The sequence below is a fragment of the Mauremys reevesii genome, linkage group 2 (genome assembly GCF_016161935.1).
Source record: "Mauremys reevesii isolate NIE-2019 linkage group 2, ASM1616193v1, whole genome shotgun sequence".
In the NCBI taxonomy this organism is placed as follows: domain Eukaryota; kingdom Metazoa; phylum Chordata; order Testudines; family Geoemydidae; genus Mauremys; species Mauremys reevesii.
Genome location: NC_052624.1, coordinates 14,870,015 through 14,887,998, shown reverse-complemented (window position 1 = coordinate 14,887,998; position 17,984 = coordinate 14,870,015). Strand labels below are relative to the sequence as shown.

The 17,984-nt window shown below is 42.0% G+C and overlaps 1 protein-coding gene across 2 annotated transcripts in view; it reads left to right on the top strand.

Annotated features, from left to right (window-relative positions):
• ACVR2B (activin A receptor type 2B) overlaps positions 1 to 17,984 on the top strand; it is a 161,693-nt gene that overhangs the window by 112,827 nt on the left and 30,882 nt on the right. For both annotated transcript variants that reach the window (XM_039525662.1, XM_039525663.1), the window contains exons 2-3: positions 11,739 to 11,946; positions 17,868 to 17,977. In XM_039525662.1, coding sequence (XP_039381596.1) covers positions 11,739 to 11,946; positions 17,868 to 17,977 — 318 coding nt within the window. The remainder of the gene's footprint in view (positions 1 to 11,738; positions 11,947 to 17,867; positions 17,978 to 17,984) is intronic.

The following is a 17,984-nucleotide window of genomic DNA, read 5'->3' as shown; positions in this document are numbered from 1 at the left end:
GGTTTCCCAGAGTTGTGTGTGTTCTTGCAGGCGTGTGTCCCCTCTGGCCAGCATGTAAATGGAGGTAAACAAAAGGCAGCCATGTCTTGCTGATGGAGTTCTAAAAGAAACACCGAGTTATTGCCATATGGATGAGGACAAAAACTCCGTGACTTCAGACTTGTAAGAAAATATTGCAAGTGATGCAGAATACATTTAATTAAAAAAAAAATCATAGAGAGCAAAGTGTTGAGTCTCTTCAGAAGATTTAGTTTGATGCTTTCTTCATGAAAGGTTTTTTTGGGGGTAAAGCCTTTTGATGATCCAGCCTTAGTTATGCCGCCTCTTAGATGCTTTGCTGGTTTGGGGCTCAGTGGGAGTCTTTCCGTTGATCTGAAAAGGATCTGATGAACACTACATGGAGTATAAGTCGTGGGTGGCTGGAACATCTCCTGCAGTCCTAGAATACCGCGTGCTATGCAGCCACCTGTTTCTTCATTGCAGAGACTCAAGTTAGTTTTTTGCTTATTCCCAGTGGTAAATCTCTTGTGAGAATTGCTGAGAGAGCATTTTTCAGAGTAGTAGCTGTGTTAGTCTGTATCAGCAAAAAGAACGAGGAGTACTTGTGGCACCTTAGGGCTGGTCTACACTGGGGTTGGAGGGGATCGTTGTAAGATATGCAACTTCAGCTATGCTATTCGTGTAGAAGTTGAAGTATCTTAGTTTGACTTACCTGGCCGTCCTCACGGCGGCAAGTTGACTGCCGCGGCTCCCCCTCGACTCCGCTCACTCCTCCTGCCGAGGTGGAGTATGGGTGTCAATTCGGGGATCAATTTATCGTGTCTAGACGAGATGCAATGAATCAGTCCCTGATAGATCGATTACTACCCACCGATCCGGCGGGTAGTGTAGACATAGCCTTAGAGACTAACAAATTTATTTGAGCAGAAGCTTTTGTGGGGTAAAACCCACTTCATCGGATGGATGCAGTGGAAAATATAGTAGGAAGATATAGATATAGATATAGATACACACACAGAGAACATGAAAAAATGGGTCTTCTCATACTAACTGTAATGAGAGTAATCAATTAAGGTGGGCTATTATCAGCAGGAGAAAAAATACTTTTGTAGTGATAATCAGAAGAGAATTGCAGTGTGTCCTGAAGGTGTATGGATTCAGGATTTTTCAAACTGAGCTCCTGTGTCAAGGTACCTTCACAGAGGGTCTTGTTTGAACCTCTCTCTCAGAAACGAAGAGGGCTCCAGCTCAAGCTGTACACAGCTGTGGTGGTGTCTCATGGGGAGCCCTGCGTGCTCAGAGTCTTTAGCCCTGTTAAAGAAGTTAGCAGCTGCATAGTCTGTGCAAATTGGGTACAGCCCTTGGGCTTGTCTGGGAGAACAGTTGGGTTTATGGGACACTGAAAGTGTTCAGAGAAGATTTTAAAGAGCTGTGATGATTGTGTGAAGCCCGACATCTTGGCTGAAACACTGTGGATTGAACCGGTGACTCTCCTCAGCTAAACGCATGAGGTGCTATAGCTTGAACGAAAGAGCCAAGCTGGTGAAGTTGGGGGCTGAAGCAATTCATATCTTCTGTGGATCAGCACATAGGGGGACCTGTAAGACTCAGCACTGAGTTACAGTTGCACCGTCCATGTTGGCAGTTTTGGGGACCTCCATAACAAAGCTCAAATGAGTCTCTCATATTTCTCTTTTAACGGCAGCAAAATTGACCCCCCAGGCCTGCTGCCTTATGGTTTATCAGATTCAATACAGTTAAATGTTCCTGGATGACTTCCTGTTCTTTCCTTATAAAACTTCATGTTGTTTCTGAAATATTTGAATCTAATCACCATGGGAACTAACCAGTGTTTAAATGTAAAGTTGAATTGCTAAGGCGCAATGCCTCAATTTCCTTAAGTGAGGCTATTGAGTATATGACATCAGGATAGGAATGTGGGAAAAAAATGTTGGTCCATATTGAGTTTGGTGTGTGTTACTTCTGCGTGGTCTGGATTGTTTTATGCACATCTGTAGCTTTAGAGGAAGGGAATGTCTCTTTTGTACAGGAACTCAAAGTTGTTCAATGGAATTCCATCTCTGGGATAGACAAGTGGGGTTTTAAATCTCTTGGACTGTACTCGTACTCAAACACATATAGATTTCAAAGTGGAATCCATACGCAGCTGCTGGTTGGTGCATGAAATCAAGCTGAAGGATAATATGGGAAACTAATTTATTTACTCTTTACATAAAAGATCTTCACCCTTTTATAAATGTCTTTAAAGAATCATTGCCGGTATCCAGCCCTCTTTTCCACACTTTTCATTATTGTACTAGAAACAATCACTGGAAGTTTCATGGTGGTATTGGATTGTGCTACATTCCTTCATCAGGTCATTTGGTTACAGCCTTGTTTCAATAGATCCAAAGAAGAAAGGTAAATTTCTGTAAACATGAAATAGGTTCTAAATGTGGTGTAGCCACTTGGGAGTAAACTTCATTGCAAAAGGGGCTGACAGAATTGCTCATATGGGATTTACCATTAGGAACAAAAAGGCTGGAGAAATTGGCATCTTATTTGACTGCTTTGCTTCTCATCCTCTGAAGAATTTCAGGAATGTCTTGACTTCCTTTGGAGGGCTTAAGGCTAGTGTACGATTGCAAAGGCTAGAGAGTTGCTTTTCTTTGCTCCTTTTTTTTCATTCATTCTCTGGTTCAGCCTCTTTGCTTTCTTTGATTTGAAGCTAATTAACTCTTGAAATACCAGTGAAAGTTGGAGAAGATGCTTTAAAAAACCAGTGTAAGTGTTTTCGTATTTCTTGATAGCGAAACTGCACTCTGCGGAAGTCTGGAACGCAATATAAAAGGTGTCACTTGCCCCCAGTGAATCCTCTGAAGTTCCCAAATGCCCTCAAATGGATTGAATTGAGGAATTGATGTTTGGGATATAGTGCATGTTTGTCATTTATCAATATAAACACTGATTATAAGGTTAAGAAGATCATTCTTCACTGTTACAAGCATTTGGTTTTCAGTGTGCTCCCTGAAATAGCGCTTCCCCTGCACAAGGGCTTTGTGAGTAAGCCATCTTGATGAGGATGTTGCTTCTAAAATCTGACTGATGGCTACAATCCACAATTTGTTACTCAAACAAAACTTGAAGCAGTGAGGAAAGTTCTGCTCCATGTACTGTTCTAGGATTTATTTATTTATTTTGCCCAGAGTGCCTTGATTAGCCCACTAAAATTGCACCGGCTTTGCGTCCATCAGAGCAGTCTGCAGGCAGCCGTGTATGGATTTTGCTGGAATTAAAGGTGTCATTGAAGGTCTGCAGAATTATTGTTATAACTTATTGAGTCTGGATGGAAAAAGAGGCTGCAGATCAGCATCAAGTGAGCTCATCAGTTTGCAATTTCTGGTTATAAACCAGAGGACCTGCTTCCATAGAATTTAACAGTCTTTGATGATCGTATAAGGAAGGAAGTTAAGACTTTGCTGCCTGAACAAAACTGGTGTAATGAGAATAGGGAGAGCCACAAGCCTGACTTTGGAGTCCTGGTGCATGTTTTAGTCAGGCCAAAAACTAATCACCTTTCCTGACCGAAGAGAAAGGCATTGGCCACATTTGCTGGTGGATGCTGTCTGGCATTGGAAAGGTATATGAGTACTGGGCGATGATTTTGCTAGTGCGAAGCTGAGTTAAGTCCTCAAAAACTGGGACCCCAACTGTCTGATTCAGATATCAGTCTGCTTGCAGCCTAAAAGAAACAGTGTAGATGATCTTAGCAGCCTCTTACAATGGCTAGGATATGGTGGAACTATTCAGGGCTAGTTTCAGCCACTGGTGAAAGCAGATGATGAGAAACTCCCCGTGAACACACGTGCAGGTTGGATTGAAGACTTCCAAACCCACGGTGCTGCTTTTTTTTTTTAATAAAGTGACACTGAGTTTTATGCAAGGTGGAAGAAGTGGAGAGGTTTGGGGACAGAAACACGGCTCTACTGCAGTTACCATAGGCAATGAGCTCTGTTCTGCCAACCTAGACACCTTTCTACCAGCAACATCCACCACCTGACCTCTCTACTGCAGGGCCGGACCCACGCAGAAGGCTGTGCTCTCGCCGGTCACACTACAGCAAGTTTCACCCTGTGTGCTTATGCAGATGAGGACCCTAGTAATAAAGGCTTGTGTTCTGCTGAAGCTGATGCTGCTCAAGCAAACTGCCACCTTTATTCTCAATCTACAGCACTTCTCCTCATTTAGCTCCTTCTGCCTTTCTTGAACAGAGACTGTCTTGCTGCTGTTTGATTTTCTGATGTGAACAAAGTGGAGGCCCTAGCATAAAGCCAGAAAATTAATTTTTCTCTGAGACTTGAATTGGGATTTGGTGTCCTTTGCCTTTGGAGAGGAAAGATCTAACAAGACTTCCTTTTCCCCTTTGTGAGCCTGATGGCAAGTAAAGGTTAAAATAACCCTACAAACCACAAAGTAGTAGAGAGGAACTTGGAGAAATTAACTTCCAAGCATACAGAATCTCCTGTTAGCTACCATAGATACATCAACATAACTCTTCCATTGAGCCTCCTACTTCCCCAGATAACTTGCTGACAAAGTGACTATATACAAAGTGACTGGGTTGAAATAGTGCCATTGAAATATTAGGAGGAACTACACTCCCATTATATATTTCATATCCATTACTTGCTAGAAATTGTCAATGTAGTTAGGTCACTTATATCTTGGCAGGTTTCTCCCATTGCATCTCCTTTTAGACAGGACAGAGAATCCAGAATATTTGGGTTTTGATTTATGGCAGACTTTAAAAACCATGTTTTACATGATCTGTCCTGGCAGTTTAAAGAGAGATTGTACTGTTTTACTTCCTTTCTTGTACATCCTGCCAAAACACTGCCAAACTCTTACTTAAGCTTTGGTTAGTCAAGTGTAAGAGGGTGTCAAGATGACACACACTTTCGTTTGCGGGGCAGAGGTCCCCAAACTTCTTTGCTCACTCTCCCCTGCCCTTATCTCGTCCATGCTCCCCTGGAAGCTGTGGTGGGGGCTGGAAACAGGCCTGGTGCAGGGGCCAGGGCCAGGACCAGAGCTTGGGGCAGAGTTGGGTTGGCCTGTGCTTCCTCCCTGCCCGCCGTGGGGGCTGGTCCTGAACCCGCTGTGCTTTCCCCAAATGTTTAGCCAAGCCCCCTAAAGGGCGCACCCCATAGTTTGGGAGCCACTATTTAAAGGGCACAGTTTCCTGATGCCTGACCTTCAATATCTTTTTGTCCATTTACATGCATTACAGTTTTTCCAATTACCAGTGAATTAAATTTGGAATTGTGATATTTAGAAATGTCAAGTAGAATCAGTAGAAAAGCACTTTGGGCCCAGTCTTAATAGACTCAGCACATTTGAAAGCATATTTGAAATGTCCCTGCTGATGAAACTCAGAGGACCATGTGTGGCATGTGAAGTGCTGCTGTTCAGACGCTGAAGCTTTCTGGCAATGGCAGTTCACCAGAGACTTCTTATTTCTACATTGTTGTAGGTCTGCATTGCATGTTATAGACACATGACTACTCTCTCCCTGGAGAAGAGCTAGGCAATGAAGAGCCATCTCTGACAGGGTTTTCCTGGGGTTCAAAACAGTGGTATGGGGTAGTGAGCAGGGAGATGGAATGTTATCGTTATCTATGATATCTGATCGGAAGTATCTCCTCTCTTTGGTTGACTTTAACAGGAAACGCCTTTAGGATGTATAAAAAAAACCCCTCACTTTTAAAATCTCAGATTTTCCTCCACTCAGATTGTAAGCAGCTGGGGGCAGAAACAGACTATTTTTAGGTGTTTGTACAACTAGCGCAATGGGATTGTGGTGTGTGATTGGACTCCTGAGTGCTGTGGCAATACAAAGAAATAATAATCTCATAATGCATGCTGATATAAAAGTGTGTTTCAGATAGACTTAAGAGAAATATCCCAAAAGACATTTCATGGTGCTATGCAACAGCTTGCCCTCTATAACGGATGCGTATCTGAAATCCAGTGATACAGGGAGAGAAAAAAGGCCGCCTGAAGAAATCATTTGTCAATCAAGGCAATGTCTTGGTTTAGTGAAGCAAGGAAACTGTGGAGACACCTCCTCATGAGTAGGGTTAATGGAGAAATGGTTGGCATTTGCCTGTTAACTCTGTGGCAAGGGTCCGACAGAAGCATACATCCCTTAGGATGTTAATAAACAAATCCCAATTGTGCCACACTCCATGCTTCCCTCCACACATTGAGATATATGGAGGCAAGTGCTGTGTGGCCATGCTTTACTCTAATGCACAATTTCCTAACCTTTGTGGTGTTTTGTCCTCTTAGATACAGCACTGGTCTGTCTGTCTAATATAACACAGACAAGGTAGGTGAGGTAATGTATTTTTATTGGACCAATAAAATATTACCTCTCACACCTCTCTCTAATATCCTGGGACCAACACAGCTACAACACCACTGCAAATAATATAACACACATCCCCCACTGGGTTTTTGTGATTACTAATCCAGTTTGAGCTCTGACTGTCCAAATTGCCTCGTTTGTGACCCAAAGAGCATTTAAACGTGAACTGCAGGAGCAACAAGGCATTAAATGCTTTTGATTGATCTCCCTGGTCTTTTTATTAAAGAACCAAAACCTTTCTGAGGAGACCGATATAGTTAGCGATGTAAAGGGGAAAAAATAATTACATTTTGGCTTTGTCCTTAACTGAGGTTACACAAAATAGAATTTCCTAATGGATGAATAATATGATCCCCTCCTTTAAACAAAATATGAAAATGACCATTTGAGCTGAAATTGAAAATGCCCTATTTCCAGAAATTGACTACTGGCAATGCGCTCTTTTTTTTTTTTTTTTACTGGTGCAGAGTGCTAATGATCATGACCTAGCTAAACCTTCTTGGATGAGTTTTACCTAGGCAAAGCAATGATTTGTTAAACCTTTTCCTGAGTGATCCTCTGCTTTGGGACAACAGAGTAGGCTCACTGGTGTGTGTGTGTGTGTGTGCACGCGCGCAATATTTCAGTAAATCAGATAATGTTGCCATGTCACTGAGCTGATTTCTGTAAACAAGAATACCTGCCTGGTGTTATGGACTTTGAGCAATTCTGGGCTTCTGTGGTCTTTCATGGGCTCTTTTTTTCTAGTCTTTGTGAAAGAAACAAACCCTAGTCAATTTAAAATGACAGGAAATTATTCAAAAGAATTAAATCTTTATTGCATCCTTTTCCCAAGTTGCTGCTAATGTCTGTTTAAAAAATATATTCCCTATATTTCAAGAAATGCATTATATTAGCAGTTTGAGAAAGAGTGTAATCTAATTCTTTTGAATAATTTCCTTGTTATCTTTAATTGACTTGAGCCCAAGTTTTTTTAAAAAAAAATAGTGGGGGAGAGAGAAGGAATCACTACACAGATGTCTGTGGAAGCGGTGAAGTCTGAGTCATGGTGTGAATATAGAAGCCCCTGGTTATTGTCATCCCTGGTGAGTAGAGAGGATGCATTTCTTAATACGAAGTTCCTTTTTTAATTTTAAAAGAAAATGACTTAAAGCCTCCTGTCCTTTTGAGACTGGCTGTAATGACATCACCATGGGTTACCATGGTGATATTGTATATGTTGAGAATTGTTTAACAGCCACTGATTGACAGAAAACTTCAGAGTTTTTGTCTTGGGAACTACCTAGTCTATTGACAGAAAACAGAACTCAAGCTAATCTTCCTTCTACACATTCTGTGGCTGATGTTCCCAGTGTTATACTGAATTCTGGTTTTATTTTATTAGTATTTTTATTTTGGGGGGGGGGAAGTCTTACCCTTAGTCTGAAGCTTGCACCAGAGAAGACCTGTGTTCTATGGGGGGGCATGCCCCAGGCTCATTACAGAATTTCTCATGCTCAAGTATCTGTTGCTTCCTGGTCCCAGAACTACAACTACTGCTTTTTACATTTCCTTTCCAAAGCACTGTGCAAACATTACTCATCACAACATCCTTGCAAATTATATTGTCCCCACTTTACAGAGGGGCTAGTGGAGGTTATGCATTTGTGCCTGAGGTTATACATTGTTCTCTGAGCTGGGACTAGAATTGGGGACAACCACCCCTCTGTTTGGTTCACTAGATGAGGCTGCCATCTAGGATGTTTGGGTAGAGAAGAGAAAAATCTCACTCCAGTAAGCTTAGTGGAAAGTTGGGGAATATTATCCCTCTTTGGTTCTGTGGAGAAGATTTTATGGAATTCTTCATCCTGATGCATCCTTTGATTGCACAGTCATTTTCTAGAGAAGACCAGGAGATTGTTAAATATAGGCTAGCAACTGTCTAAGATGGAAGCCATGTTACACATTACAATAAAGCAAAGACATTCATTCATAGCTTTAAAAGAAGAAAAAGGCATCCCTTACTTTCCTGCACACAAGACGACAATTCATTATTTGCTGCTGATTTCACTGGGTATTTAACAGACAGGCTTAATTCTATAACAAATTGTCATGTAAATACATCTCTACCTTGATATAACGCTGTCCTCGGGAGCCAAAAAATCTTACTGCGTTATAGGTGAAACCGCGTTATATCGAACTTGATTTACTCTGCCGGAGTGTGCAGCCCCGCCCCCCCGGTGCTGCTTTTACCACGTTATACCCGAATTTGTGTTATATCGGGTTGCGTTATATCAGGGTAGAGGTAAATCAACGGATCAAATGCAAAGGCTTTGTGGAGAAGCAGCAATATTGACGATTCTCTGTGTCTGGGGATATTTGTGGCTGTTTTTTACTATAGTAAGCAACTTGTCAGAGGAGGACTTGGATGGAGATTTGCAAGTGCTGATAAAACCTTCAGATGCTGTTAAAATTGAACTCTTCTGTGTGTGTTTTGAATATAATTTTCTGTTTTAAAGCTCCACTTTATGGCTGTTTCCCACCCTTTTAAATCTCTCCCATGATAGATTAAACATTCTTCTTGGGGGGGGGCGGGGAAGGTATTGGAGAATTAAACACCTCTTAAAAATATAAAGAGTTCCTCCAGTCTGTCTTCTCCACACCAGAGAAATTACCCAGTGCTGCTGATAGGTCAAGTTAAGTAACCAGGGCAGCTGACTTGGTGCAGAGCAAGGTTTAATTGCAAGAATGGCTCAGGGCAAACCATGTTCAGCACCGTTTCAGAAGCCCTGGCTTGTCCTGGTCCATCCTTGGACTTAGACCTTGTTCAGCGCCAGTTGTCAGTAGTAGGCTAATTTCCTGGTGGACAAGGCTAAATTTACACTAGGATAGCACCTCGAATGCAGACCACTCTCCAAGCTTTCTACAGATGTACACCCACCAGTGAAATGGAGGCAAATCTTACTACCCTACAACAATTCAGAGAGGAAGTGAGGAAGATTTAATGCACATCAGAAGGTTACAGGCTGTAGAAAGGAAGACTGATCCAGTGGTTAAGATGTGAGTCTGGAATTTGGGAGACCTGAGTTGAATTCCTTGCTGTGCCACAGATTTCCTGCATGACCTTGGGCAAGTCACTTAGTCTCTCTCTGTGCCTCAATTTTTCATCTGTGAAGTGAGGATAATAGCCCTGCTCTACCGCGTGGGGTTGTTGTGCAGATAAATGTTAACGATTGTGCGGTGCTCAGATATTGTAGTAATGGGGACTAAGTGCCTTCACCCTAAGGCAGATTGTAAAGTGGGCAGAATTGAACCCTGAAAGTGCATTGAGATTTTCATTGGCCACAAGGAGTCAGGAGCTTGATTTTTACATCTCAGCCAGATAATGACACTTCTAGCAGCAGGATTGTTCCTTTATCACCAGGCTGGGGGATTGATTCAGTGTTGTTTACTGACTTGCCAATACCTAGATTTTCCTTGGAAGCAACCTGTCAAAGTAATGACCAGGCCTGACCTTGTTTTAACCTGGGTGATCCCACAGTGGTATGGCTACAGCCTAAGAAGATAATACTAATTTGAAAACTTAAACTATTTCTGGTTGTGTGTAATGTGTTTATAGTTCAGCATCTCAGCAGGAGTTTAAAAAGCAACCTGCTATTTGTGGCTCAGTGGTGATGTTTCTGGGGTTTCTATTTATACTCTGTTCTTGATGTCTTGTTGCATTTGATTTCTCCTCCTACTTTTAACGTTTGTCTTTAAGATACCTCATACAGAATATGTCTCTAACAAAGCTAGGATTTTTAAGACAAGACTGTGCATGTCTGAGTGTGATCTGTTCATCTCATACTTGATCCCTTTTTCAATTCAAAAAAATTCTTTTGGTACTTTGGATCAGTGTAACAGTTTTTGGCAGCACCTCATTTTGAATCCAGTGAGGCCTTGTTACTACTTTGGCTTCTAGTTAGTATCAGTAGGATGATGAGACTCCTTGCTTGCACCAGTTCATGGTGGCTTATTTAACTCAACCCAGTTACAGTGTATGCCTCAGTCAAGTTAATGTGGGGAGGGGAGAGGGGAATCACGTTGAACGAAATTCACCCCTGTGCAGAGACCCAGCCTGAGGCTGCTGTCCCATTTACACCTTCAGAATAGCCGAACACGTAGAAATGCATATTCATTTATTATAATAGGGTTTAAGTGGGACTTTGGTGAGGCACAGGGTGAATTTCACCCCTCACAAATAATTCCCTCAGACACCAAAGGAACCTTGTCCTTCAGATAGAATGTTCCTGTCTTGGTGAGGAGAGTGATTAACTGTATGCGGGTCCAGCAAAACATTATCTTCCTTTGATGGTTAGGGCATACAGAATTTCATATACTCCACTTAGGCATGATGATGAGTTTTGGAAGTGTATTTTCTTGGTAAACTGGCCTACTAATAGTACTGAAATGCTGGTTGCACTTGTGTTAATTTACCAGCATTGTTACACCAGGGAAATCCCAAGCGTACCTGTAACAACTTTCCAGGGGCCCTAGGTTTCACTAGGTTTCCATGGTAAAGGAGAATTCCAGCATCCCTCCTATTTAATGAGAAGGTGCATCTCATAATGCTCTGCTTTGAGTTAAGTGGAGCCCACTCATAAGATGATGACCCTTTGAGGTCCCTTCCAGTTCTAGGAGATTGGTATATCTCCAGTTATTATCAAGTCCAGCCCCCTGCCTTCACTAGCAGGACCAAGTACTGATTTTTGCCCCAGGTCCCTAAGTGGCCCCCCTCAAGGATTGAACTCGCAACCCTGGGTTTAACAGGCCAATGCTCAAACCACTGAGCTATCCCTCCCCAGTTTAAGGTGGCACAACACATTCCATACCTAGGCCTTTGTGGGCTATATTCCTGTACTGAAGGTGAGGCCACATAAATCTCTGCAGGACGTTCGTCACTTGAACATTACACCTCCTCCTAGGATGATTTTGTGGTTAAGGCACTGGATTGACACTCAAGGAGATCACTGTTCAATTCTTAGCTTTCCCATAGACTTCCTATCTGACCTTGAGTAAATCTCATAACTTCTCTGTGGGTTAGTTCCCTGTCTGTAGAATGAGAATAATACTTCTCTGCCTCACAGGGGTGGGGAAGATAAATGAGTTAATTAAATGTGATCTGCTCAGCTGTTACAGTGCTGTGTTCCATGTAAAGTATGGATAAAGATAAAACATGCACACTAAGTAGTATACCCACTTCACTGACGCTCAGCAGCTAAGCATGTGGAAATGTTTTTTCATGTATTAAACTGTGGTTTCATGTAAGCATATTTTGGTTTTGGATACCCAGGGCCAGGTCATGGGGAGGCAGAGACGAGAGAATGCATCTACTACAATGCCAACTGGGAGCTGGAGAAGACCAATCAGAGCGGCGTGGAACGCTGTGAAGGAGAGAAGGACAAACGGCTCCATTGCTATGCTTCTTGGAGAAACAACTCTGGCTCCATTGAGTTGGTGAAGAAAGGCTGCTGGTTAGATGACTTCAACTGCTATGACAGGTAATAGCCACAAATTTAAATTGTATTTCAAGTGGGAAAGGCTTGCAAATTGCATTAGTGATGTCCAGAAGCAGCCTGATTCAACTGGGCCCCATTAACTTGCTTTAATTGCCTGTATATCTCTCAAAATTCTCACTTAACAACTCTTTGCTTTCAGTATAGAAGCCGCAAAAGGCTCTTTTTGGGGTTGTTTTTTTTACAGGAAAGCTAAGCAGTTCTGGCATGCTCTGAAAAATGTGTCCTGTACCATTGAGTGAAGAGCAATATGTTCTTCCAAGAATACTTGGCTACATAAAGGAAAATATGGAGTCATTTGGAGCTGTCTAGGAAAAACGTAGATCTTGAGGGGTATTAGGGTTTGGGATGTTTTTGCTTTAATGATACTGTAAAGGGTTTCTTTACTCCCTGTCCCTGCTAGCTGGGTTGAGGGTAGGATTGTAGTTCTGGCAGAGACTGAGGGGATGGACCATGGAAGTACAAGTGTGTTGGGGTGTGGTGCTGTCTGTAGCCAGCTGTAGGGAAAATGGGCACTGCTGTGTGAAGGGTGTGGATGCATTAAAGAGCTTGGATTTTAGGAAAATACGGTCATGCCGCATAAGCTTTGGGTAACCCAATGCTGTGTTATCAAAAGAGAACAACTGCAATTTTTAAAAGTTGTCCTTAGTTTCAAAGTTTGAAGGAACACTGTCCACTAGTTCTGGGCCCATTTTTAGTTTAAAAAATTGTAGCTAAAAGGTGGTATATAAGAATCATAGCACTCAGAGGTATGGGCAAAAACTTACTGGGCCATCAGGATGATGATCTGGTTCTACAATTTAAATGCCAAAATAGAACTAATCCTGCTTTTGCAGGAAAATAGATTATTCCCAACTGTATATTTCCTAGTTCTTTTATCCTGTCTGATTTTAAGTATTCTAAGACATGAGGTTTCCACTACTACTTGGGAAAGACCATTCTGGAGTTAAGGTCTCATACAAAATTCTACTTGAACTTATTTCCTGTGCAACCCTATTGAAATCTCTAGGGTTAAGTCAGGGCCAAATTTGGCCCCAAGTTAAAAAGTTTGTGCTGTTCATTGAAGTTGTTCCTAGCTCTATCCCATTCCTCTGAGCAATCCTGCCCCACCATATAGCTCATAAGTAATTCCTCTTATTCCTTCAAATATTTGTAGCTGGCTTATTTTCCCGCCACACCCGTCATCTTAGTAGTTGCATAGTCAAGCTCCATATTCATTTAGATTTTACCTTTTTTTTTTCCCCCACCCAATAAATCAGTCCTTCCAGACTCCTTAGTCATTGTAGTGCTGATCCTCATGAGAATGGGAACGTTTCACTACCATTTTCTATTTTCAAACAGAAGTGTTTAGCATAACCAGATTTCCTCTTATAGCATATGCTCCCAAATACAACAGCACTGTGACAGGTGCATGGTATAACACAATGCCCCCATGCTGTAATGCACTGGTTCTCAACTTCTTCCATACTATTATCCTGTATTACAACAGAAGAATGTTTCTGGACCTTCCAATCCCTCTCATCTAGTTGTAAAGAAAGAGAGGATGGTTGCAATCTCCTAAAACCTGTTCAAATGCCCGAGATCGAGAACACATGCTTACAACACACTAACCCTGTGGCATGAGAACCAGAAGGTACAAACTGACCAGTCTAGTTTCATGGTCCAAGCTGAGAGATACTAGGTGTTAACAAGCAACATAAATGGTTAAAACTCCATTTTGAACTTTTAGAAAGATTTTAATTAACCAAGTCAGTTTTAATTATACACTTCTTGAGTGTTCAGTTTGTATTTTAATGGTGGCCTTTTAGTTGCCCCATGCTGTTGTGCTTTGATCCCAGGAGAAATGATAAAATGTGACAAACGTGCCTATACAACGAATGCAACTGCATTAATGTCCTCATGGCCTTTACTGGCATTTGTGTTCAGCACACACACACTCAAGCTGCTGGGCTCCCAAGAGCAATCTTGTTGGGATGCAGTTATGTTGCTACATCATTACCTATGAGGTGTCGCCTGGAAAAAGGACACAGTCTACATGTTCTATCAAATTCTAGTGTCTTTTGCTTAGTAATGTAGATAATGGTTAGTGTTGTATGCCAAACGGTACCTTGTTGCAACACCAAGGTTGAGATGTTAATGATGCTAAGGTCAGGACATTTAGGGTTATGGTTCCTAGCGCAATCTTAACTCTGACCTTTAATCTCATCTAATCTGTTAGGGCATGGATGTGGTGTAAGAATCTTTATAGATTCTTATGCGTTCATTACAATATTTAAACCCCTTGTACTTGTGCATTAAAGCGGTGTTTCATTATGTGATCACCCAACAAATATGCCATAACATGGCACATGTGCATTTAAAGCTGTAGAAAAGGGTACAATTTAAAAATAAATGAACAGCGCGCAATTCATTTATGTGCATAATCTCGCTGGAGGAGAAGTATTAAAATTCACTTGAAGAGCATATGAATTACTATAAAATGTACACTTACAGCTATAGAAAAAAGTGTAGTTCTCTCCCACTATATTATATTTTACTGCTTGCTAAGTAGCGTGTCAAGCTGCCCAGGGTTGTGTACCTGGGCACACTCTGAACCAATTAAGGGAAATAATGAATTGCCTATGCAGAGTAGGCTGTTTTCACTCATTAACTTAATTTCTTAACTAACAGACTTTGCAAAACATGCATTCTCCACTGAAGGCTACAAATACTCAAGTCTAATGCTATTAAATTGAAATGTTTTATGTTGTCTGAGTTCAGGAAAAGGTATATGGAACTATTATTTAATTTATTGAAACATCGTCTCTTGGATAACTCAAATGGCTGATGTTTCTTTGAACTAAAAAATAAAACAAAATTACTTCCTGGCTGAGATCTTGTATGAGAAATTCCAGCTCAAAAGCAGTTTTTTTTTCCATGAAGGAATAAACCACTCAGAATAGTGCCATGGATTAAAAGAGCCTTCTTCACCCTTACTTATAGCTATGTGCTATTGATGCCACAATCGAGGGGGCTTGCCATGGATTCACAGATAGAGTAATAAAGTCAGACACATGATTGTTTTATTACTTCCTCAGTGTGTTTGAGGGAAGGAAGTTAGGCATATAAATTTAGCTGGATTTAGGAAATCTTTTAATACAGTTCATAGAGCACAAATCTGCAATCTAAGTAACTAGATAATATACTGGAGAGGGTAAAAAACTGACAAAGCAAGCAGGTGTTTGTAAACAGTAGCAACTTGCACTGGGGGGGAAGTGAGTAGTAGAATACTACAACAGTCATTGGAACATCTTTTGCACTGACTTGGCAGGAAAGCGGATGTGTGGAAAACTGATGACGTTTGTTTGATACCTATATGAGAATCTCTTTAAGATATACAAAATATTGAAACAGTATGGCTAGATACCTGCAGTGCTATCTGAACTAGAGGCAACTGAGAATATTTAGAACTACAACTTGCATTTGTTAAAAGACAGGTACTAATGTTTAGGTGGAAATTCTTTAAAGCGAATTAGTAGTTACTTGAGGTAGGAAACTATATTAAGTACATGAATAAGACATTCTTTATTAGTTGCAAGTAAGATAACTAATGCAGGTAGTTGTTAGAGAGGACAGACCAATAAAATGGAAATACTGTATATACTTGATCATAAGCCAGTTCATTTAAAAGCTGACCCCCCCGCCCCCCAAGATGAATAAGTAAAAATGGAAATTTTTTTATGACCCATTCATAAGCTGACCCTATAATTCAGGGGTCAGCAAACTTTGGCTCCCAGGCCATCAGGATAAGCTGCTGGTGGGCTGAGATGGTTTGTTTACCTTGAGCGTCCGCAGGCACGGAGGTAAACCTAAGTAAACAAAGTGTCCCGACGCGCCAGTTGCTTACCCTGATGAGCCGGGACAGCAACTGGTGGGGAAATGGTGTGTGTGTGTGTGGGGGGGGGGGAGTGGGGGACAGGGAGTAACCCCTGTGACCACCCCCCACATTCTCCCCATCCCTTCCCACCTTATCTGGGAAGGGCCGGGGAAGATGTCTCTGGCCTGGCTGTAGCCTACTCTGGCAGGCGGGGCCAAGCGGCATGGCCGCAGCCTGCCAGCCCCAGAGCTGCAGCTGCTTCGTAGGCTTGGTGGAAAGCAGGGTGGCCAGAAGTGGAGAGACTCTGGCCCCACCTCTTCCCTTCTGGCTCTGCTGGCTGTGCTGCTTCTCCTTGCTGCCTCTGTTGGGGGGAGGGGCTGTGTCCCACCTCTCCCTCTCTACACCCATTCATAAGCTGACCCCCTTCTCTGGTGCTTCCCTTTTTTACTTAAAAAAAAAAAAATCGGCTTATGAACGAGAATACACAGTAGTTAGATACAGTAACTACAAAGGTGGGGCTGGCTCAAGAAGGGTTTCTGGCCTCCTTGTTTAAATGTAATGATTTTTATCCAGTGTTGCTGAATTACAAGATTTAAAGTTAGATGTGAAGAACAAAACCAAAGTATAGTCTAGTGATCTGAAGTGCCTGGATAATACGCCTTTAAGGGCTCTGAAATTCATGGGGATCAGAATGTTGCTAATGAATTGAAGCTGAGCAGCCTTAAAATAGGTCCCCCCCCTTCCAAAAACATTATGTTAAAAGAACTTCCTTTATTTGCAAAGTCAAGCACTCAAAAGTTAGGAAATGCCAGAATTTAGGTTGCCTGTGCAACATTAATTTGGTCCACTTCTGCATATTAATTACAATACAGTTTTCAACTACATGATCATATACTGTTTTTTTCCCCCCCATGTGATCCCTGCCTCAGTCAGTGCACAGGACAGAGAGTGCTCAGGGAATGGAGCAGCTGTTTGGTATTTTAATACTTATCATTCAGTTAGAGATCACAGCCTTATTTATTGCACAGCATCCAAAGCCTGCAGTGAATATGGAATTTTGTTTCTTTGTGGTCTTTTCTAGGGTGCTTGCTACTATGGTATGAGTGCCACACAAACATCAGTGAATTTATCTCCACTGCAAGTTCAGAGAACATTCTCCTCCCTGTTGTACAGCTGGCAAAACTAAGACAAAGAGACTGCCTGAGACCATGCGGTGAATTGGTGGCAGAGCCAGAATTAGACTCAGGGCTGCCTGTCTCCCAACCTTGTACTCATTGCTCTAGATCACGTTGCTTTACTGACATGTTGAGAATCCACAGCTCCCATTGGCTTAAGCTGGAGTTGTGAGTGCTCAGCCCTTCTGCAGATCAGCCTTCAGGTGTCTCAAGTTGGGAACCCAGAAAATGGCGAACACCTAAGTAGTGGCCACCTGCCCACGTTTTAATTAAAGTGACTTATTCAGTATCACACAAAAGCTCTGTGACAGAGACAGGGGTAGTACGGAGTTCTCCTGTGCAGCATTCACCTGCCTTAGCCACAAGACCATCCTTTTTCTTCCTGCAATCCCCTACTTTAGTCTGTACACATCTTCTAACTGCTAGAGCAAATCAGACAAGAGTCCTCCACCTCATTCACTACACAACAGCCCAATTCTTTCCCTGAGCATTGTCCATCCAGTGCATTGAAGGAGGCAAAGGACCAGTGAGGGAAAAAATTGTGACTAAAGATCTAGGAAGAGAGAAGGAAGTGCACACTGATTGTCTGCCAAAAGTCCTGGAATGTTCACTCTTACCTGGGTTTAATTTACTCTTTTGTACACTCGTGTACAAGGGCCGCAAACTAGAATTCTACAGCAAAGTCTCTTGGTTATTCCCTTTAAAAAAAAAAAAAACTTTCTAGCTTAAGAGACTATAGGCCTGCAGAATGCAACAGGAGGAGGAGAAAAACAGAAACTTCACTGCAGCCAAATCTTCACTTCCTTGAACAGTATAAAGCAATTCACTATTTTTTTCCCCCTCCTCCCTGTTCCTCTTGCCCATTCCCGATACAGGCAAGAATGTGTAGCCACAGAAGAGAACCCTCAAGTGTTTTTCTGCTGCTGTGAGGGGAACTATTGCAATGAGAAATTTACGCACTTACCTGAAGTAACTGGTCCAGAAGGTAAGTG